This window comes from Osmerus eperlanus, chromosome 26 (genome assembly GCF_963692335.1).
Source record: "Osmerus eperlanus chromosome 26, fOsmEpe2.1, whole genome shotgun sequence".
In the NCBI taxonomy this organism is placed as follows: Eukaryota; Metazoa; Chordata; class Actinopteri; order Osmeriformes; family Osmeridae; genus Osmerus; species Osmerus eperlanus.
The window spans coordinates 5939777-5961597 of record NC_085043.1 but is presented as its reverse complement, the minus strand read 5'-3'; the positions used below and the strand labels follow the sequence as shown (position 1 = coordinate 5961597).

General features: G+C 51.5%; 2 protein-coding genes across 5 annotated transcripts in view; both read right to left on the bottom strand.

Moving 5' to 3' along the window:
• Positions 1–1878: 1878 nt before the first annotated feature.
• c26h1orf52 (chromosome 26 C1orf52 homolog) lies at positions 1879–3732 on the bottom strand. The gene is made up of 3 exons (XM_062452767.1): positions 3278–3732; positions 2746–2953; positions 1879–2632 (listed from the first exon to the last, which is right to left on the bottom strand). Exons 1-3 carry the CDS (start codon positions 3581–3583, stop codon positions 2478–2480), a joined length of 669 nt encoding a protein of 222 aa, XP_062308751.1. The 5' UTR covers positions 3584–3732; the 3' UTR covers positions 1879–2477.
• A 308-nt stretch (positions 3733–4040) lies between these two features.
• Positions 4041–21821, bottom strand: part of ddah1 (dimethylarginine dimethylaminohydrolase 1) — a 44908-nt gene continuing 27127 nt past the window's right edge. For 3 of the 4 annotated variants that reach the window (XM_062452393.1, XM_062452390.1, XM_062452394.1), the window contains exons 2-6: positions 15424–15523; positions 14709–14782; positions 13063–13182; positions 7971–8114; positions 4041–6297 (exon numbers count right to left, since the gene is read on the bottom strand). In XM_062452393.1, the coding sequence (XP_062308377.1) occupies positions 6181–6297; positions 7971–8114; positions 13063–13182; positions 14709–14782; positions 15424–15514 (546 nt within the window). In that variant the 5' untranslated portion in view covers positions 15515–15523 and the 3' untranslated portion in view covers positions 4041–6180. The remainder of the gene's footprint in view (positions 6298–7970; positions 8115–13062; positions 13183–14708; positions 14783–15423; positions 15524–21821) is intronic. The other variant, XM_062452391.1, reaches the window with a different exon arrangement.

Here is a 21821-nt window from a genome sequence, read left to right as displayed (position 1 = left end):
AACAGACATCCACTGACATGTTTATCATGACAGAGGTCAGACTCCCTGTCTCCCGTCTCTCTCTGCTACTGTTCCCCCACCCCAGTGGAGTCTGGCTCCACTGGGGTGGTTGAATAAAGACCTTCCCCTGGATCCGCCGACTGGGGGCCTCATTGCTCATGAGCCTGTCCAGCCTCGCCCCGTATAGTGAATACTGACCCTTATATCGCCTGAAGTAAGGGCAGGTGTATGGGGAGAGTGGAACTGGCAATTTCACCTCCCCCCTCCCCCCTCACACACACACACACACACACAAAACATAATCATTAAGATGATTATATTGTACATTGAGATAACGCACAGTACTTTTGATGTGCGCAAAGCCGAACATGTGGCCGCCTAACATGAAATGCCCCAAATCCGAAATGGCATTCCCCCGTAACATCTGTTTTAGGCCATCTAGCCCAGTCAGCGGTGTGAAAAGCAACTGTTTGCTTCTAGAAAACATCTGCCCCAGGCCCCTGAGTGTGAAGAGACGATTCAGCGCCCAGGCATTCCCAGCAAGCCACATTGACAGCTCTCTATCCTCACACTTAGCAGCACTAAGGGCATAAATATAGAGCCCCGAAGCAGATAACAGCACCAGCCAAAAGCAGGGATTAAGCCCCCCCCCCCCCTTTCGCTGCCCATCATCAACCCCTTCACCTTACAGTAATGTGCGTAAACATCACCCTTTTTCATTGCCAAGTGCCAAAAGTGATCCATTAGCAATGGTGGAGTGAAAGTACATTAAATGTGGGTGAGATTAAAAAAATGCATCAATATGTTTACAACCGAAAGGCCACACTGTGCCTCGTGTATACAGTCAGTGTGTGTGCTTACTGAGCATGTCCCATCTGTGACAGTGCGGCTTATGAAATATACACTAAAAATCGAGTTCATTCTGGCCAGTCTTTTACAGTAGACAACAGTCAAACATCAGGACCTGATGTTAGTTTCCTCCAGGACCTGATGTTAGTTTCCTCCAGGATCACAATGACTCGTATTGAGAGACTTGTTGCTCTTGTTGGTCAGTTGTAACGGTTTCAAATTCTTGTACTCGCTGTGAAATATTTTACTGTTGACTCTTCTGTAAAGCTCTCTCTTGGAAGTCGCTTTGGATAAAAGCGTCTGCTAAAGGCAAATGTAAACGCCAAACATATATTTCCAGTCACCCACTTTTCAGCTCAGTTCCAGGAGGCCATTATCGCTTGTTTTCCTGGAAAACCACTGAATATGAGGCATTCTTGAACACTGACAGATGTGCCTCGATATCCATTTATCATACAGCGAGTCAGGCGAGAAGAGTTATTTGTTCACAAATATGCCCGATAAAATGTCAAGCCCTGCTGCTGGGTTACGTTTCAGACATGGCCAGGCACATACCTGGATACTGGAATTTTATCAAAAGCATATTTACTAGTATTTCCTGTCAACGGACGATGACAGATAGACCCGGAATGCCTCTGATCACGAAACCGTTGCAAGCAAGTAACAGAAACAACCCTTTTTTTGTCTTGGGCAAAGTGCAAGAACCCCATTATTTTTGCTCCATTGCTTGCTAAAAATGTTAATGCACATCAATCAGAAGGACTCCTGACGTAAAGCTATGTGTATAAAAACAAGTCCAGATCAATGGGATATTACTGTATACAAGGCCACAGAGAGAATTGTATGTTTCATACTGAATACAAAAAGATGTGAGAAAAAAATTCTGAAAGATGGAAAGCCCTTCTAAAAGATCACAAAATTGATTGAGCATTAAGACTTGAACACATTTGATCTTAGACAAATGTGTTAATTGTTAAGATACAGCCCTTATATTTTGATCAGTGACTAAAAATAACAGCCCTCACAAAGTTCTACAACCATACACGATTTATTGCATCGTTTGTGTAATACAGAGGCATTTATAACAAAACCAACCTACTGTCAACATGTGGTTGAGTGTAAAATATGGCAAACATGAAAGGGCAAAATGCAATAGTGGCTCTGTTGTGCCATCTAGTGGAAAGTAGTATATCGTTATTTTCATGTTAGAATCCCGTCAACACTATAATCGATAAAAATAATTGAATATCTTACATCAAATACTTTGCTACTCAAAAATAAAAGTTGCCATATAAAAATAAATTTGCTCATGTGTGTAGGACATTGATCTAAATGGGGCCTCGTCTATACCACTGAACAAGAGAAACACCCGCACACAGACTGAAAACAGGTTTTCCTCCAGAGTCAGAGAATATTCTACTCATGAAAAGGAGTTCAAACCAAGTTAGGATGTATCACAACAACAACGTCTATTAAATATATCCTGGATAGACAGGGTAGACAAGCACTTTTAACCAGGGGCTGTCACAGAGGAGAGGAGTGTCTGGGGCAGAGCTTCAGGAAAGTCACTGAGGATTTAGTGGACCCAGACACAAATTGAGGCCCATGCTTCATGGAGGATCTAGGCCTCACTCGGCATTCTGCCGGAGGATTCTTTTCTCTTCTTCGACGAAGCTCTTGTCAGAGGTGGCTTGTCCCATATCCCGCTTCCTCTTCTCCTTCTGCTGGAAGCTTTCCACCCGCCGCTTCTTGGCTGATAACGACTGCGATTTATCCTCGCCGTCTACACAGGGAGGGGGGCACATAAACAAATCACTCGACTACAAAGTTACACCGATCGACCGCGTCCTACGTGCGTGGCCCTGTGCGGGGCCCCTCGGCAGTCGCAGTGCTCACCGGAGTCGGAGAGCTGCTCCTCTTCGGGCACGAAGATGGCGTTGCCCGAGTGGGGCTTGGGTGCGTCGTCGCCGTTGTCTTCGTACACGTTGGACCACTTGATGGCCATGTCCATCCCAGGGGGGGCCCCCTTCTTCTTCTCCTCGGTAGCGTAGGTCTGGGGAGGGGGGACGGCGTTCGTCTTCCATGGTTTGAACTCTTTTGCGGGCTGCAGTGCAAGGAGTGGAGAGAAATATCATGAGGTGTAGGCCTATTTCATTGTGAGTAGTTTGTGAGCAGCAAAAGAGTACCAATGGCCATGCACAACAGTGTGCATGCTGTGAAAAATACATTTAGGCTACTAGGCACTATGACACAGGTATGGCAACGTGGTGAAGTATACACACAGGTCAAAGATGTCCAGTGCACATTTTATTTTTGTCAGTGCAGCTGCATGCAAACACATGCAAGTGGCTTCCATCTAGAATCCAGATTTATCTAGCCAGTTTGCTGTAAAATCATCCAGCTAGTTAGTTACAATGGCCAGGCCTACCTCTTCAGGGGCTTTAACAGTGCGGCTCTCCCAGTCTATTTGTTTATTCAGTGGATTGTAGAGAAAAGACGGTTTGGACACCGATTTAAACAGATCGTCAGGTTTGGGCAATGGAGCTCCACTGGATCCCCTCTTGGTGCCCTGTTGGGGAGATTTCCCTCCACTCCCAGAGGCAGCAGTCCCCTCTTTTTTGCCCGATTTCTGTCGGTCCTCATCCGAATCGCTGCTATTGCTGTCGCTACTATCACTCAGGTCATCGTAGCTTGAGAAGAAATGGAAGGAGTCGGGTTTCTTTTTATCAGACATAATAAACAGATGATTGCAGAAGCTGGTTTAAAGGTAGAAAGACCTGTACGATATTATTCAGTCTACGCTTTTTAATATATTTACTCTGACTTTACTCCATTTTGAAATAAGCTGCGTCGAAGACGTAAAACGTTGTGGGCAACGTAAAGGAGACGCGTTGCCGTAAAACAGTCCAAATGAAGTTGTAATTTTACGGTACATTTTCTCCCACAGTCCTGTATGGTACGGTTACAGATGGTTCCATCCTCAGTTTCTTAAATTAGTCATACTGTAGGATGAAAATAAAATACAAGGCATGGGTTTGCCGTTGTTCTACAGCGACACTGTTCATCTCAGAATGGATCATACCTATATGGCCACAGGAGGGCGATAGAGGGCTTTTTATCTTTATAACTTTTCATATGCAAAATGGTCACACACATCTAGGCTTTGTCAACCATAATAACAACACACAAAATATTAATTGTTTAATTTTATTGTACAAGGTGGATAATCAGCTCAAATCAGGTTGGAGAGGAAGAGGGTAATTAATAAATGCTAAGCTCTGGCACAAAACAATTGCTAAAACCAAACAAAACCGAGTACCTAAATCACACTGAAAATGTCAAAACAATGTCATGACTAATGTATGTTAGGGACATAAATCAACTTAAACATAACAATTACGGATAAATTAAGTAAATATCTCAATTTTTACCACATGCATCAGGCCAATACTGCCTCCCCCTGTAAGTGTGTGAGCTCTGAGCTGGACACACAGCAACTATGGTATCATCACCAGGCCTGCCAAAGGCCTCCTGTAAAATATACTGCTAGTGTCACAAATTACGCTTTTTAACGGCAGGTCATTGGACCCCATTGCCAGACTGTATGATATCACTGTCATAAATTTCCCCAGAAATGTCTATGAGGCAATAGCACTGAGAAAGAAAAAGAGAGAGCGAGTTTAAGAGAAAATGAGTGTTTACTGGCTTACAAGCCGTTCTTCCAAAAGGAATTCTTTCCATGTTTCATCACGGTTCGCTCGCCCATCCCCAAGCGGCCATAGTGCACATCGGCGCGGGGCTGAAGCACAGGCAACAGGACCGCCAGTGACATCACTTCCTTGGAGGACATTGTTTTCATCGGCATCACGCCACGCGACAAAAGGTGTCAGTGAAACAAGAATAAACTCAATGTGTACGGACTCTGTGAAGATCACACGTGTGTGCATATGCCTGTCTGTGCTGGGATCTGATCTGCGAGTCATCGCTGGGAATGTTCTGATCCTGGAACACGCAGGGATAAGGCAATGTGGGGAAGAGAGATCATTATGATACACTAGTACACAGCTGTCATTGGCCGCTAACTGTGGTAAACATGCTGGAAGAATTCCGGTTGCAGCCCTGTTGGAGTGTACCATCACTCCAGCATGAATAACAGTTGGTGTCAGATCATATTGTATGAACCCACAGCTCACATCGATTTCACAGTATGTGCTAAGACAAGGAGTGCAAAAACCGATAGAGGCTGTGAAAACAGTTGGCACTGGTATCTTCCCTGCTGGGAATATCCGTCAGATCATTTCAGATTTGAGCACGCAGTGGATGCGAGGCCACGATTGTTGGTAAGGGCTATATGGTGGCAGTAAAGTCAAAACTAGTGATATTAAAAGCCCACATGACACACAAGGCAGGGACACATTCAGCCCCTAAACAAGTTGGGGGTTTATGTAATGAAAGTTTAATAAGGGGAGCGGTCCTCATTGACGCTAGATGGAATAACTAGCACCACCATCACAGCTGTGGACCAATCAACAATCACGTTAGATAGTTAATCATTAGTTCTGAGGTCAATTAAGTGCTGAGTAAAGAAAAATACCTTAAAGGCCAAATTATTTCCTTATTAGTTTAATCTACGGTTAATCCCTGGTTAATTAAATTAACTTGGGTGTCTTCACAAAAATAGCTTCCTATTTGTGTGATGAGAGTCTAAAAATAAATAATTACAAATATATAGACCACTTGGCAGTTTGACAGTCGTTATACTTTTGTCTTGCTGTATCTGTGTTAGTACATTTAATAGACCTACAGCACACATTCAAACAACTTGAGCTGTCCTGCTTTTAAAAAGGTTTCTATCAATCATGTTAATCAACACTGCAGTGTTATAGGTTCTTAGAGATTTGTAAACGTTGACCAGCAAGCACAAGGATTGATTTACACAAGTACTCTAAGCCAGAGAAGGGGGTTAGGTGTTTAGTGTGTGTAGAGCAGGAGGTCTCTCGACATGGCATGCTATCACTTTTCCTGCACAACGCTACTGATTCGGCATCTGCTTTCATGTCCTCGCTCAAACCTGTAACCAATGGCCAGTAACGAAAGGAAACAAAATCGGATTCCCAAATCAGTTGCGTGTGTAGGGGGCAAGAAAGGGATTGTTAACCACTGGGAATTGTCACTAAACTGCCCTGACCAGATGTTAAGAACATGATACTACCACACCGGGGGAGGGACCACTCCTGCCTTAAAAGACCAAAAGACCCCCCCACCTCACCCCACCCCACCCACCCACCCACCCACCCACCCACCCCCACCACCTCCCAATTCTGAGCGTGCTCAGTTGTTGGCCGTCTTGTTGATGAGCACGGAACAGCAGGTGAGGGCTCCGTCCACTTTCACCTTCTCCATGTTGGACACGGGAATCAGCATGTGGTCCTTCAGCTTCTCAAAGACCTACACGGACCCCCCGGGGGGGGGGGGGGGAGTGAGGGAGGGGGGGGGGAGTGAGGGAGGGGGGGGGGGGGGGGAGTGAGGGAGGGGGGGGGCAGAGGGGAGGAAAAATAACAGACCGTGACCGGAGGACAACAGGAAGCGTTTCAAGTGTTTTACCTGTTCACGCAACGGAGCCTTGCGAATGGCTTAAGGGTTCCGAACGAACGTGTTCAGAAAAAGTTCCCCGTCTCTTGCAATAAGAGTGAGAACTATTACGACATCCCAAAAGGCCCTCATAAAGCAATGTGTCACTCTGCACTGTTACTTTTTTTTTCCTTTTCCAGAAGAAAAACCAGTGTTTTCCTACAAGCCTTCCAGGCCGAGATCCTTTTCTCTCTCACACTCTTGTCCAACCAGCAGGGACCACAGGTCACAGACTAGCCAATCGCGTTCTCTTTTCCTAACGCACCGGGTCCTACTGTTGCCTTCCTATGGGGCTGTTCGTGTTCAGACAACTGAAGGCAGCGATGCTAACCATAAATGAGAAAATGCGCTTCTGCCAAACTGGAACATAACCCGCCTTTTACAGCATCAGTCTCCCCAAAAGAGTCTCTTTTTTATGGGAGTCTGAGCACACCAGCTGGGTTCTTATTACTAAGGTATGAATGTAGAAGGAGGGTGGGGGCGGGTAGAGGTGGGGGGCAAGACTGCCCTGGCCGGGTGGGGGGTGGGGGGTTACCGTATTTCACAGAGGCTTTTGTGTGTTCCGACTTCTTTATCTCCTTGGCCGGTCAGTTCTGCCCGACCGTAAAGATGCCCCCCAGGACTAACCCCCCCCCACCCCTCATGACCCTGTCACGCCCCCCCCCCTCCACCTCCCCGGCCCCCTAACCCTCTCTCGTGACCTCCTGCCTTTGTTTAAGTAGGGCTGTTATGTAACTGTGCACGGCTAAAAATAGCCCCCCATACCAGGGGTTTCAGGGTAAAAAAATGTCCAGTCTTAGAAAGCGGCAGCCTTACAGGGGATCCAACGTTAAGCCGACTCGTTTCCAACTTCTGCCTTTTCTCACTGTGTGGTGACAGTTCTCAGGAGGAAAAATGTTTTCTAAACCAACCACAGTCAGCGCTGCTGCACAGCACGGGCACGCGAAACGCGTGTGTGCGCACGTGTGTGTGTACGCTTTGTGTGCGGGCGAAAGAGAGAGTTCGGTGTGACTAACTTGCACAACCAAACACAGTACTCACTAATCTTCTGCAGGAGACGGCGGGATTTTATAAGGTTCGAGTCAAACTCCCTCCCAGTCGATGATCCGGAAAAATATTGAGCTCTTGGGAGACTCAACAGTCATTCTGCACCCAAAAAGGCATAATTTCCCAAATTCTTCCCTCTATAAATAAATGCTGGAGTTTGGTTCTGACCACAGGGTACATTCTGAGGTCTCGGCGCTGTCTCTGAAGATTGCAGGGTGTTGGCTATGGCTGTGTGTGTGAATGGGGAGTTCGTCGGATGTGTTTGCGATGGCTTGTGACAGAAAGGTATCTTAATCATATGGCTGCTCCCTCATTTTCGAGAACCACAACAGAGCATGAGACGATCGCGTCTCATTCTGAGGTACCGTGGTGCGTGGACCTTTCCGCGGGTCGCTTTGAAAAGGCACTGTGTGCGTGTGTGTGTGTGGGTGCGTGTGCTTTACCTTGGCACTCTCTGGGAACTCTTCTGGCGTGCAGTGCAGAAGAACATGGCCTTTGCTGGGCAGGTTCATGTAGATGCAGTTGGCCGCTATGTCGTCGGGCACCGTCAGCTTGTCATAGCGATGGTCACTCATCTGCTGCATGATCTGAGAGACGAGACAGGCCCCGAGGGGGGCAAGCCGTTAAGGACAAACCTAACGCTGAGGACGTTGAAGGTGGCTGGAAAAAAGCGAGTCTTATATGCTGTCGCTCCAAACCGCTATCTAGGCCTGGGCCTTAATGGAGAACACAGGATAAGACAGACATTCTTTCGCAGCAGATTTCATGTTATTTATGTAATCTGATGGTCTGGGGAGAGGGACACGGTGGAGGCTTCTGCCAAGTGGAAGTCGAAGCAGCAAGGATGTTATGACCAGAATGCAGGGCAGGTGTCTCCAAATGTTTATGAGCAGAACATCTGCGGATACCTAGGGAGGAAGAAGGTGGGGAGGAGGCATGGGGCAGAGGAACAACATTCGGGAGGTATTTCGAGACGTGGAGAGCGTGAGATCTCCACCAGATATGGCCTCGCGGGTCCCCGCGTCCTCTCCTGCCTGCCCCTCCTCTCTCTCTCTCTCTCTCTCTCTCTCTCTCTCTCTCTCTCTCTCTCTCTCTCTCTCTCTCTCTCTCTCTCTCTCTCTCTCTCTCCTCCACCCCACTCTTCTACCTCTCTCCCCCACTCCCTCTCCTCTCCCCATCTCCTCCCCCCCCCCACTCCCTCTCTCTTCTTCTCCATCTGTTACCCACTTCAATATCGTGCAGAGAGGGGGCTGGCCGGTATAGAATAGAGGTTAAGATTTGAGGGCTTGGTTGTGAGTGATTGTGGTCGTCCATGATTATAAATCTTGGAGAGAACTTGACCCCTGGCAGCGTCCCGTGTCTTCCTCTGTGGTTTATGTGCACAACGGGCTTTGTGGCCGGCCGGGCCGGTGTTAACACATTCCACTCCACCCTGGGGGCCGCCAGGGCTGGGGGGTGGTGGGGGTGGGGAGGGGGCGGTGGGCTGTATCTCCCACATCTGCCCCTGGAGGGGTTCAGCGAAGGACCACAGACACCTCAGATCACGCCAGTGTATTGCGCGCGCGTGTGGCTCTGTTGCATGTGTGCGCGCGTGTGTGTGTGTGGGTTGCGTGATCGCGGCGGCCCTCGAAGAAAAACCCCTGACCATGTGCGTGACCGCGGGGGCTGAGGCTCTCACACACAGGGGGGATTAGCTGTCCGGACGGGGAGCTGGAGGTACGGCCGCCCCACCTCAAACATCAGCCCCTCGCTCCAGAACATTCCGAGAGCCCCTCTCCTCTCGCCAATCAAGGTGGCGCCGCGTTGCACGCTACTTGACGGTGGATCCGCATCTCACACCACTTCGTCGAGGGGTTTGGGGGGGGCCACACCCGAAGAACTGAGACATAAGAGCAGGATTATGTTGCCGTTCGTTCATTCGGAGTATGTTTTTGGCGTCCAAAAGCTCTTACCGTTGGCCCAGTTGCAGTGGGTGCGTGCCAAGGAACAGCGTGTGTACGAGACACAGTGCATCAACATCACGTCTTGAAAACATCACAAGTTCACATTATACCACGGGAGGACATTTATAAATATGCTGTGTAACGCCTTGTGCCCTGAGAGTAAGGGTTTTTGAGGAGACCGGAGTGATCCCCAGTAGATCATCTCAACAAGATATAGAGGAATTCTTTTGAAAGGAAAAAGCCTTTCTGTCAGGCAAATGCCGAATCCAGACTTCTGTCGTACGCTTTTAGCAGCAGTACCGTTTTGGCTCTCAGCACAACCCGAGAAAACAAGGCTTTTTTTTGTTTTCTCTGATAGGATTTTACAACGTTAGCCCTTAACTTGATACATTCTCTCCTGTAGTCCTCCACAAGCACAACGGCCAGGAGGAGGGCAGCGACTGAGCTCTGGACCAATGTCTGTGCAGCTTCTCGACAATGCTGTTACTATGAGAGGCGGCAACTGGAATGTGCACCGTCAACGTAGCTCAACAAAATATTTACTGGAAGGTCATGAAATATCCTCAGAGCAACGGAGAAGTGCCGCGCAACAAGAGAGCTCCGACTATTTATTGTAGCGGATTCCTTTCTACGACGATCACCAGAACACGGTGTGTTTTGGATCACACTTGAATATTTGTAATGTTCACACAGTAATCTCTCCTTAGCAGCCTTTTAAACGTTTTTTTACAATGGCTCTTTTCATTGGTGGGTTAGGGTTAGGGCAACACAAACAAAATAGTTGCTAGCCAAAATGCTTCCAAGCTGTAATGCTTGAGGGACCTGGGGTGTGTGATTATGAGTATGTATAATAGCTTCCTGTTGAAGTCATTACTTGTGATTGGTCTTTGACACATATCTTTACCCTGAGAACACCCCGTGATTGGATAATGCCGTGTGTTTATTTCGAGCCCCCTGAGGCGCCTAATCAGGAAACAGAAAGCAGGAATGACCTGCTGCTACCGCTCTGGTGCTGCCCTGTGGTGTGGGTCTGCATCCAGACTTGGAGGGGGGGGGGGGGGGGGGGGGCTGGGTTGGAGTCGAAGGGGGCGGTCTGGGAAACGGGCCCGGTGGTGAGCCGGAATCAGGTCTGCTAGCTCGAAAAGCGCGCGTGAGAGAGAGAGCGCGGTGAGAGCTCCGCAGCCGGTGACAGCGAGCGAGTATTTGGGGAGGATGACTTCACGGGGTTGAGGCTTGGCGGTGACAGCAGTGAAGGGGGGGGTGGGGGGGGGGGGGTGGCGATTGTTATGAGTACGTCTGGTTGATGGAATTCATCCGGTCAGCGATCTCATCTTGGGAGGGCTAAACATAGTGAGGACGTGTTCAGGACACACACGGCGAAGGACGCCGGCGTACACAGTCGCACGCTCCGGCGTAAACACACACGCGCTCTCTCTCTCGTTCACACATCCACACTCTCTCTCTCCCACACACACTCTCTCTTGGTCACACATGCACTCTCTGTCTCTCTCTCTCTCTCTCTCTCTCTCTCTTGGCCACACACACACACTCTTTCTCTCCCACACACTCTCTGTCTCGTTCACACACCCACTTTCTACTTCTCTCGCTTACACAGACACTTACTCACTCACTCACACACACACACACACATTCTAGACCCTGTGGAGCACACAGCATCATAAAGTCAGGACCCTCGTATCTCCAGACATAACAGCACAGTTCAGTACAGTCTGGGTCGGCTGTCCGCGATGCTTTTAGCCAGTAGATAAATAAACCTTCCACACCCCCCATCCTCATCCCAGCTAGAACCACCCAGAACTGCCTTCTTCTTATCACCGCCGAGGTAGGTTCGCTCACAAGCACCCGGGCTCCAGAGCATGCAGACAGCCAACCCGTGTTATCATTAAAGCTCCATTCACAACCACCTCTTAACATTCATTAAAGTGAGCATTCACAAGATCATGCCCCTGCCATAAGAACATTACCTCGTAAAAAAAAAGTCCTGGGTCGGCCTGAATTAGCGGTGCTCTAAAAACAGAGCTAATTGCATAGCCACGGGGCTGACGTGAGCTGCAGTTAGGAGTGCTGAAGGGGTCCGTGATTAAAGCTCTCCAGTAGCTGATTAGCAAACAGGGTGGATATCTGAATGGCGTTTAGCGTTTACCATTAGTCAATCACGATTACGTATGAAACGTAATTAGTTGACCGCAACAACTTGGGCATATTAGTTTGGTTTGATTGGTGGGTTTGGACACCGAGCAACGTGAACTGTTTTAACTCATCTGATTGATGAGCGTATCGTGCTCAGCATGTGATTTGATCACAGTAGTGTAGTGTGTGTGTCGATGGTTCCTTTGGGCTAGCTGATGGTTTTCCAACCCTGTGCAGCTTCTCAGCCAGTAGGGGGCGCTGTTTGACTGGAGGCAACAGAGAGGCCTAGCCACTGAGAGGAAGGCCTGCTCTGTGTGCATTTGTAAGGCTCAACTCCGGCCCTTTGTCACGTGCCAGGGTACCACGGCAATATTCAGCCGCGCGGCCACACGCAACAGTGGAAAAGTCGGCCTCCCGCGTGGGCGACCTCCTGCGGTTCTCCCGCGAAAGCGAGCGGCGTGTCGCGGTCGAGTTGTTCGCCCTGGGGCCGTCGCCACGACGCACGCCGACAGCCAGGAGGGTCATCCGAGGTCTGTTGGGTTAGAAGCGGCTCCCCGGACGCCAGGCGTTGGAGGGGATCGACGGCAGCGCGATCCGACACGAGGCGGAGCGTCCCCCCGATGCCGACCGCGATCCCACCGACGAACTACCGACGACGCAGATGGATCGAGAGGGATTTCGACCTGACACGATCCCAGAAAGGGGAACCTGCTTGCGTTCGGCGAAGGGGGGCCGGGGGTGGGGTCTGTGTCAACACGTGCGATGTCTCGTCTTGCAGAGTTACGCAGGCTGAATGCCTGAGGGGGGACTGAGAAGCGCACGGCGGTACACACTCTGACACGCGGCCAAACGCTGGCGCCCGACCAAAGCAAACCGTGCGAGAGGGAAAACGCCCGCGGGGCCTGGCTCTGGCGTCGCAGGTGGCTGTCGATGGCTGCAGTTCCGATCAAGAGGTTTTTGGGTGTTGAGGCCACGTAAATAAGACTACAAATCCCAACTGACCTTGAAGCATCGATCTAGCTGGGGGGCCTAGGAGGTGGTCTTTAAAGATACCTTCCATCGATGCTACTAGAATCTTCTGTGGTAAAAAAAAGAAAATAGAAGCTATAGACCCGACCTTCACTTGATTCTCATGAAGAAGCTCTGAGGTTTCTGACCCGCTGCACATTTAGAACATTCTAGAGATCAGTTTAGTTTGAGTGTAATGTAAGGGAGCGCTGTGTAGGGGGGGATCATAGCTATTTTGCATGGTCATGTTTTCCTGTTTGAGCTTATTGGAACGGCCATGAACAGAGTTGGAACGAAACACGGAAGTGTGACAGCACTGTTCTCTCTCTCGACCCCAAAAAAACCAAACGCACACAATACACACACGAAACACTCAAACACACGGCAACACGCAAACACAATCCCACGGTCACCAACAGACACGCACACATACCTTCAACGTTTTCTGGGCCGGTTCGCTGGACCCTATCACGATGAGCCCCGGACCTCCCATGCTGCAGAAACTCTTCAGGTGCAGCCCTCCCAGCACGGGGACAGTGGACACGGCATAGTCCTGCGGGGAAACACAACCACACTGGGTACCACGTCCTCACGGGCAGAGCATGGACCACTGGACGTGAGACAAAACAGACCTAACGGAGCCCTAGATGGGGAACACATGGGAGAAGCGGGATCCTAGATAATTTGATGTGGGCTGAGTGCTGGAGAGGGGTGAGGTGTCAGGGTCTACGCTCGCCTGGAATGGGTCGTTGCAGACTCGGTGTAGGCCGACGTCCTGTTGTCCTCCGATGTGTAGCATCGGAGGACAACGTCGGAGCCGTCTTTCCATTGGTCCGGTCCGCGGCGAACGCTCGACACTCGCTCTCCCTCGGTCTCTCTCTCGCGGATCAAAGTCAAACTCCCTCGGGAAACAAGCAGCGTTTCCTGAAGAGTTTGGAACGTGCGAAAACTCCTCTCGTCGGGGGTGTTCTTTCTGCCGCCCTGAGCTCATTGGCTGGAGTCGGATCAATCGAAACTGCCGCTCTGCTGAGCCGTCCCGGTTTGTTTTTAACGGACAAGCGGCGACGAGAAGGCGCTTTTTCGCGACTAACCTCCAGTCGAGAGAAGTCGGGAGGTGAGGAGTGTCTAGCCCTGGCATTATCACCAGACGCGATGATGTCACCCACTTTACAGCCCTGGAGTTCAGTTTAGTATTGGGACGCTGTCAGATGCACGGAGCAACAGAGAGGAGGACAAAGAGGATAATGTTTGCCATACTCTCTCTCGCCCACGCTTTTGAAGAAAACGAATGAAGGGAAGAAAATCAACGAAAAAACTATTCCGCTTTGTGGGACAGTCGTGAGCCCCCTACGGTGAGGCAGTAACAGCCGGTAGCGATGTTTCCCCCCCTCACCTTAACCTCCCCCCCCCCCCCTCAAGTCTCTCGGCCATAAAGAAGAAGAAAATGTTCCTCTGACACATCTGAACCCACACATCTGTCCTTAATCCCAGACCTGAACAGAACAGGCTGTGAAATGATCCCCGGTTCGATAAACGGACGGGGAAAACAAGTTGTGTAGGGGGCGGGGGGGCGGGGGAGGGGGTGGTGAAAAACCTTGTGCGTTTTTGCCAGAGATGCATCGCCGAGGCTCGACCTATCAAGGAGGAAAACGAAAAAACACAGAGGCCTGTGTTGTCAGGAATTCAAATTAGACACAGGAGAGCGCCCTGAAAAAACAGAGCCTTGTTGAGATAAGTGTTATTGTGAGCACGTAACCTCGAGGCCTTGTGCTGGGGTCTGTCTGCTTTTGACAGTTGTTCTCCAGCAGAGGACAGCGAGTCCAGTATTCTTAGCTCTCATGGGTGGACAGGAAACAGTGTGGCTACTCAACTCCACAGTCGGCTCTGGGTTCTCCTGTCTCCAGGGCCGTTAAAGGATCAATTAATGTCACTGACCAGTTGATTCTACACAGATTAACCATGCCCGAAATCAATACCTGATTACAATATCCCGAGGCTACTGGAGACTGGAGTTGATTAACGCCGTGATTACCTTAGGGGGCACATGCTAATGCCCGAGAACGCGCCGCTCTCACTCACCTTGAACGCGTCGGCGAGGATCTCGGCCCCCTTCTGATTGGTCCGCTTGGAGAGGCCCACGAAGAACTCTCTACCTGCGGGACAGCAAGCAAGCGGACAGGCGTGGGGGGGGGGGAGGGTTAAGTGCGGTGGGCAGCACAGTTTTGCTGAGAGAGGGTGGGGGTGGATGGGTGGATGGGTGGAGGGGGGGGGGGTTGGGCGGAGGGGTCACTGCTACGGAGCGACGGGGGCCTGCCTGCTAAGCTACTGGCAAAGTGGGCGGCCGCGATCTTGCCGAGGGGAAATGTTTCGAGCCCTGCCATGCGAAACCCATTTCAGCTGGAGGGAGTGTAAGCAGAACCAACGTCTCGACACTCAATTAGGTGTTCTAGTGTTTCCTTCCCCCCCCCCTTAAGCCCTACACAGTGGGTGACCCACATTCAGCTCACCTCACGTCGGTAACAGAATGTACAGAAAGCGAAACCCCCCCCCCCCGCCCCCCCTTCACGCTCGCTGTGAAATCCCAGTTGAACAAGAGAGCTACTGTGACGGGGAGTCGAATCCGATCGACTGCTCAGTCCTGAAGACAGGATTCCCTACGATTCGATTTGGGTCGCCAGCCACAGGTCACTCGATGTCGCTCAGGTGGAGTTTCGACGCCGAGCCCCAAAACATGGGAGCGTCGAGGGGCAGCATACGGGGACGAGGGTCAAGGGGGGGGGGGGCAACGTGTCACCTGTAAAGAGGACGTCCCCTCCGTCCAGAGTGGCGTTCTCGTCGGTCATCTCCACGATGTTCAAATCCAGCTGCTTCAACGCCTGCCGCATGGCCTCCGTCTGCGAGACACGAGGAAAAAAACACGCGGGTTAAAGCACACACACACACACAGGCACAGGGAGGAATACAGAACCGAGATCGTGGCGATCGTCTATGAGTCCGCCAGCCCTCCGAGCGATGCGAGAGCTTCTGAGAGCTTCACACGGGCCAACCGATACCGAGGGCCGACGGTGTCATGTCGCGTCAACAAACGCTGACGTCATCGCGCCGCGGCGCGACACAGAAGCGTCCGGACCATCGGAGACGGGCCCCGCGCACAATAAAAAACGAAAAGGAGCCTGTCCAAGAGATCACCCTGACATCATCTCAGTGAGCCACGAGGTGATGTCATAAGAGAGGAAGTATGTTAAACTTTTACGAGGCCGTGGCTTTGGAAAAGGACTGCAGGAAGAGACCGACACAACCCCCCCCGCCCCCCCCGAAAAAAGAAAGTTTCCCAAACGACCTGGGTTATCCTGGATGACTGGAGGTCAGCGGTCCCTTTTTTTTGGGGGGGGGGGGGGGTTCAGGAAAGAGCAGCTGTTTGGTCCGGTATCTGTCACACCCGCCCTCTGACCGCCCAGTGGGGTTTTACTGTCCGCGCTTTGGGAGTCCCGCGGGAGCAGTGAGCGCGGGGGCCCGTGTTTAGCGCGGCATCAGTGTTTCCACAGCCTTATCTCACCATGACCTCAGCCTGTTTCGCTAATCGAAGGCTTCTGCTTCTCCTCACGACAGTGGGGCCAAGGCATGAGGTCACCCAGGTAGGCTGCCATGCAGAGAACCCCCCCCCCCCCCCCCCCCCAGCACAGACGTTCAGCAGTAGATAACACGGCAATATACAGACAAGTCTCCTTTTCTCAACCCAGCCACACACACTCACATAAACACACCCACAAACACTTTAGGATCTCTATTAGATCTGCCGTGAAACCAAGTAACATGAGAGGTCCCATCGACCTTTATGGGCGTAGTAACTGTTGATTATTTTATTGTTTTCTTCGATGGCCGTGTTTGTTCGGAGGGGTCTTGGTGCCATTTGGACGACCTCCCGCACCCCCCGGATGGCTCGTGGATACACCAGCACATGTGTAAAGTATTCCGCCAGTTTAACACATGGCCTGCCCCTTCATCCACTGTGGCTAGGGTTGCTAGCACCACACAAACTCGACCGCTTTACAGCACCTCCATGAGCAGTGAAAACTCCATTCCTCCTCCCGTCCTCCCCTCCGACTCCCCCCCTCTTCCCTCCTTTCGAAAACGGCCGGGACACCGTGTTCTTTTTACCTATGGGTACGTCGCATTGACAAGTTCACGGATGTCGCGTCGGGATACAGGGAATATAGCGAGGGAGGTTTTGGGTAACGTCTTCGTGGCTCTGCACAGCCGCCACAGGGGCAGAACCACAGCCTCCCTCACGCTCATCTCCGTCCCAGCCTGGCCTCCGGCCCCTCAGCCTCTATTCCGTTGCAGCCTCACCTCAGCTACACCACCAACCCCCCTCCCCCCCCCAGCCTCACCAGCGCCCCCCTTAGCCTCGCCACCACCCTCTCACCCTCAGCCCAGCCTCAACCCCTGCCTCGATGTGGCACCTCTGCTATCACAGCTGCGGTCTCTCCGGGAGTGTCCCAGCGCCCACGGACCAGCCCTTTACCTCAGGACTCAGGCATTTCCTCTTACATCACTGGAGGGGTGAGGGGGGGGGGGGTGGTCCGAAGTCTGTTAGGGGCCCGCCAGTCAGGGCCATCGACCCCTTAACACTGACGTTGATGGGAGAGGGGATGGGTTGCTGTGGGGAGAGGGAGGGGGCGCTTGGCCCTTCCACCTGGAACCAGAGAAGTTCTGGTTCATGTGTTTACATTGCACGGCTGAGAAATTGACAACAGATGGGAACGTCTAGGTAAGGTGTGCAAGCTCAAAGCGGTGGGCTGGCGGACTGTACGGCTCCCCTGGTAGCTCAAGCGAAACTCAAAGGGCGTACCCGCGCAGGCCAAAAAGTGAAGTGTGGAGGCACTATGGTCCACAGCACTGTAGAGTGTCTGACATGCGACGAGGAAGTGACGATAAATCACAGGGTTTCCTGGTTCAACACCTTGAGGATGTGACAGCGGAACAAACCTGGTCAGGGAGAGAAACCCCAAAGAAAGCCAATCCCCTTCCTCTTTCGCCTACCTGGAGTTCAGCAGCACGGAAGTGCATCGTTTACCCACCACATCTGCTCCCGAGTGTGTCAAATCAGAAAAGGGTGTGTCGTCTGAACATGTAAGCCATGATGAATTACAGTGTTCTCGAGCCCCACAGAAGGGGATGTACATAAACCGATGTAATTGCTCAAAAATTGCGTAATTGCCTTATGATGTCATGTACGGGCTGCAACAGCTTTTGTGACATAATTTACTCATTTATATTCCCATTATGGTCTTAAAGTCTGGCTGCAAGTACGCATTGGAGCGTTCATTGTTCTTCATCTCGGCACAGAATGGATTTCAGGTTAGTACATGACAGGGAACTGTGAATGAATTGTCACGTGGCCATTTGCTCTGCAGCATGAGTTCTTCCCTGTGGCAGATACTGGGGACATTGTGTCTTGGTTATCGCAGCTGTGACAGACCTGTTGGTGCTGTACCAGCAATGGACGCCAGCTCGTTAGCGAAAACTGTTAGCGTGTGCTAGGGCTCGCCATGGCTCCACTGAGACGACACTCGTTTGGACGAATGAATGTCAGTGCTGACGTTGCTTCTCCTCTCATCGCCAAAAGAGGCTCCCTCTGTACCAGAGCTCCCAGACTGAAGCACACAGGGAGAAGAATTGACAAGATTGTCATTATATATGCTGTACATTTGTGCACACAGTACCGTGTTTGATATTATATATTTTTTTTATCTGCAGCAGCCAAACAGGTGATATCCGTGTCCGGGGAAATGTGGTTTACTAAGCCAAGACTAAGTTGGTGGACTGTTGCTATCTCACTACACCCCCACATTGTAAAAATACGGCAATTGCATTCAACTCAAAGGTTAAATATTTGTATTTGTTTATGTAATGGAACGATTTCCCATCCCTGTGTAATATTCCAGCGGCAGAGCATGGTCTTTCATTACAGTTAACCAGTCATTTAGTGTTAAAATGGCAAAGAGTCAACTGCTGGTCTGCAACTAACTATTTTACCCCCCCCCCCCCCCCATTCTCTGTCCTTTAGCTCCAGACACGCACGATGGGGCCAAAGAATGCACCAGGCCAGCGTACCCATGCAGTTAGAGGCTATTATCTCTCCCCGGGACACCTAATATCCCACCCTGGCTGGCTCAAGGGACTGGGTGCCAGCTCCGTTCCCCCCCCCGCGCTCCCCGCTCCCGGGCACGACACGCTCTCCGCTCCCCCTGAGCTGCACTGCCCTCGCCGGGGCCACACGCTGAGAAGCGGGCCCCCTGCTTTGAATGAGAAACGTTTTTTTTTTTTTGTGTGTGTGTGTGTTTTTTTTTTATTCATGAGGTGGGGAGGGGGGGGGGGGGGGGGCGCATTCCTGCCGTTCCTGCACAGACAGGGGAGACGGAGCAGAGAGAACCGGCCTTTTATTTGGGCTTTTATGGACCCTCTTCTTGCCCTGCCGGACCCCTTGCCGATATCTCATCTAATTGCTAAAAAGCACCGTGGGCCAGATAGATCTGGGAGGATTCCCAATGGTAATGGAGCACACAATGGCATTCCTGAGGCTTGGCAAGCGGCCCCCTCCCCCCCCGTCACCCTAGCCTCCCTCGCCCTACACACTCCCACGCTCCAGCGCCGGGGACGCTGCATCCCCCCCCCCCCACCCCCTCAACCTCACACGGAATGACATTCCCTCTCACAGGTGAGTTACAGAGCACTCAACAGGCCTGAGGGTCGACGCGACAATGACGGAGGGGGGTGGGGGGGGGTCGCAAGTCCCTCGGCTGCAGTGACGCAGGTTTCTCATCATTGATTGGCCGGCGGGGGCCAATGATGAGATTGGCCGGGCCTCTAGTCTCTCTCTGTAGCCCGCTCCACGGAGCAAAGCGACTGTTTATCGCGCACCGAGTACGCGTCGCTTCGTTGACCCCTGAAAAGACGCCCCGGCATTTCAAACGTCCCCCCTCTTTTGCAGGCACAGGTTTTATAAATCAAGACTCCTGCGTCATTGCGAGTGCCTTGGCTTGACATCCGTTGCATGGATGATGATAAAGGATCGCGCTAATGCTCAGAAAGTTCTGGGAGGAGGGAGGTGGAATGCAGGAACAACAAACACATTTCAAGCTATCTGCGGACAGGAATTTGAAAAAAGACGTTTCAGACTTTGTTAGCTATGCAAAACACCCAGGAGGATAAGCCTATCAGATCGGTTGAGCTTTCAGTCCAGATCTTTTGACGTCATGGAAGAATCGCCGGGAGAACTCTCTTTGTTCGCTGGGTAGGGGTAACTGAGCCTAAATGACTCAATCACAGATCTGTCAAAAGGTTGGGCACGGTCGGTGATTTCTCCAAACTATCCGAAAGGGTACATTCAGCGAGCGTGTTTGTAAGCACTAATGGATCCTGGCAAGCGCCATTGTGACCTCGATGGCCATCAAATTCTCTCTTGCCAGCCCCCTCTCAGACAAGAGCCTGAATATGCTGCGAAAGCAGGCTTCCATGGTAGCGAGCGCTGTCGATACGACAGGCCTGTCATCTCATCGTTAATCGACTCGTTTCCCAGTGAGTCCTCTCCTGTCTGCAGCGGGACTCCGTTGGCGCCGCCGCAAGCGGTGAACGGCAGACTCGCAAGACAACAACTCGTTTTTGAAACAGTCGCGGACAGAAAAAAAAAAAAAGACAAGAAAAAACGAAGAAGAAAGAATAAGAAGAAAATCAACTCTTGATGCCTTGTCCAGGCAGGAACCAAACAAATCCCAGGGAGACATCGGAAAAATACCTGTGGCTAACCGAGCCATGACATACCCCCCCCCCCCCCTCTCTCTCCTTTCACAACACGCTCTCATCTACTTTAAGATTACATAAATGTTGAGAAGTAGGTCAGTGTGTGGCATACAGTAACAGTAGCTCTTTCTAGAAGGCCCCTCGCACCACCAGCCGCTGGGATCTGGCAACCTAAAGCACAGAGGCCACGATCCAGCCAAAAAACCTCCCCTGGATGCCAGCCTCTTTTGAATTCAGACTCCTGGGATATCGGGACGTGAGGCGGAAAAATGCCACATGCCCCCCCCGGCATCTCGTTGAGCCTGACACATTTATAGCTTTGCTGGGGGTGGATGGCATGCCAGGGGGGGGGGGGGGGGGGGATTATCGGAGTAAGCGGGCATTGTGCTGGAACCTTCCCATACTGTGGCGGAGTTACGGGGCGAGATACGAGAAAGATCGAGAGAGAAAGAGAGAGAGAGAGAATAGGAGAGAACACAGGGGACCTGACACGGGCAGGGACCCTCTCTGCGCCTGTGTTCTGTTCCTGCTCCCGACTCTCCAAGCGAGCCAAGGTGACACCCCGGGCAGCCCTTCTCCTACCCTCGCCCGGGGTACATTCCGGCGCCCCCAGGGGCGTTAGGCAAGAGGGAGACCATTATCCCTCGTTTGCCATGCGGAAGGGGTTTATCGGGGACACCTGCGACCTGTAGGCATCGGATCGGGCATTCAGAGAGGCCGTTTTTCTGTCACGGTCATTAGATCCGACCTGTTGAGGCCTGGCTTTGTCAAGAGTCAACAATGGAGGAAGCTCGGATTGAGTTTGGTTTTTATGGCCCCAAAAATGGCCGCTCCGCACCGAGCTGCGTGAAAAGGAGCCCGCGTGTTCTGATGGAACAATCCAGGGGTCATTCACCGACCTTTATCCCAGTTTGACAACTAATGCAGATTGAGACAAGGCGAGCTTAGTTGAAACGGTGTCCCGTTCTTAACGTGCGATTGAGTTGCTTCGCACACGCGCGCGCGCGCACACACACAAGCACGTACGCGCAGACCGCGCGCGCGCACACAACTCCGAAAACAAACTGTAGCATCGGCAGCCTGGCCGACCAGGCAGAGGTCAGTCTCAGGGAAAATAAAGGAACTCCCTCCGTACATCAGTGGAGCTGTTAGACTGTCGGCTCTCTACCTCACACTGCGCCGGCTCCATAAATACAGGGAGGCCTAGGGGCAGGGAGCGCTGCGAGGGCCAGTGAGGAGATGGGGTACCAGTTGCCCCGTGTCAGAGCTTAACGGCGATCTTAGAATCAACAAAGATGTTCCAGTACACGCACCCTCTACCTAGTTCCCCCCCCCCCCCCCCTTTGTTGCCCTCGGAGGCTGTACCCCCCCTTCACCACTCCCTTAAGG

Bases quoted from the DNA above. Each gene is read 5' to 3' on its own strand.
- c26h1orf52 (XM_062452767.1), bottom strand. From the start codon at position 3,583: ATGTCTGATAAAAAGAAACCCGACTCCTTCCATTTCTTCTCAAGCTAC. The intron at 2,954-3,277 runs GTAGGCCTGGCC...CTTGCACTGCAG, and splicing joins CTGTTAAAGCCCCTGAAGAG to CCCGCAAAAGAGTTCAAACC. The intron at 2,633-2,745 runs GTGAGCACTGCG...CTCCCTGTGTAG, and splicing joins GGAGCAGCTCTCCGACTCCG to ACGGCGAGGATAAATCGCAG.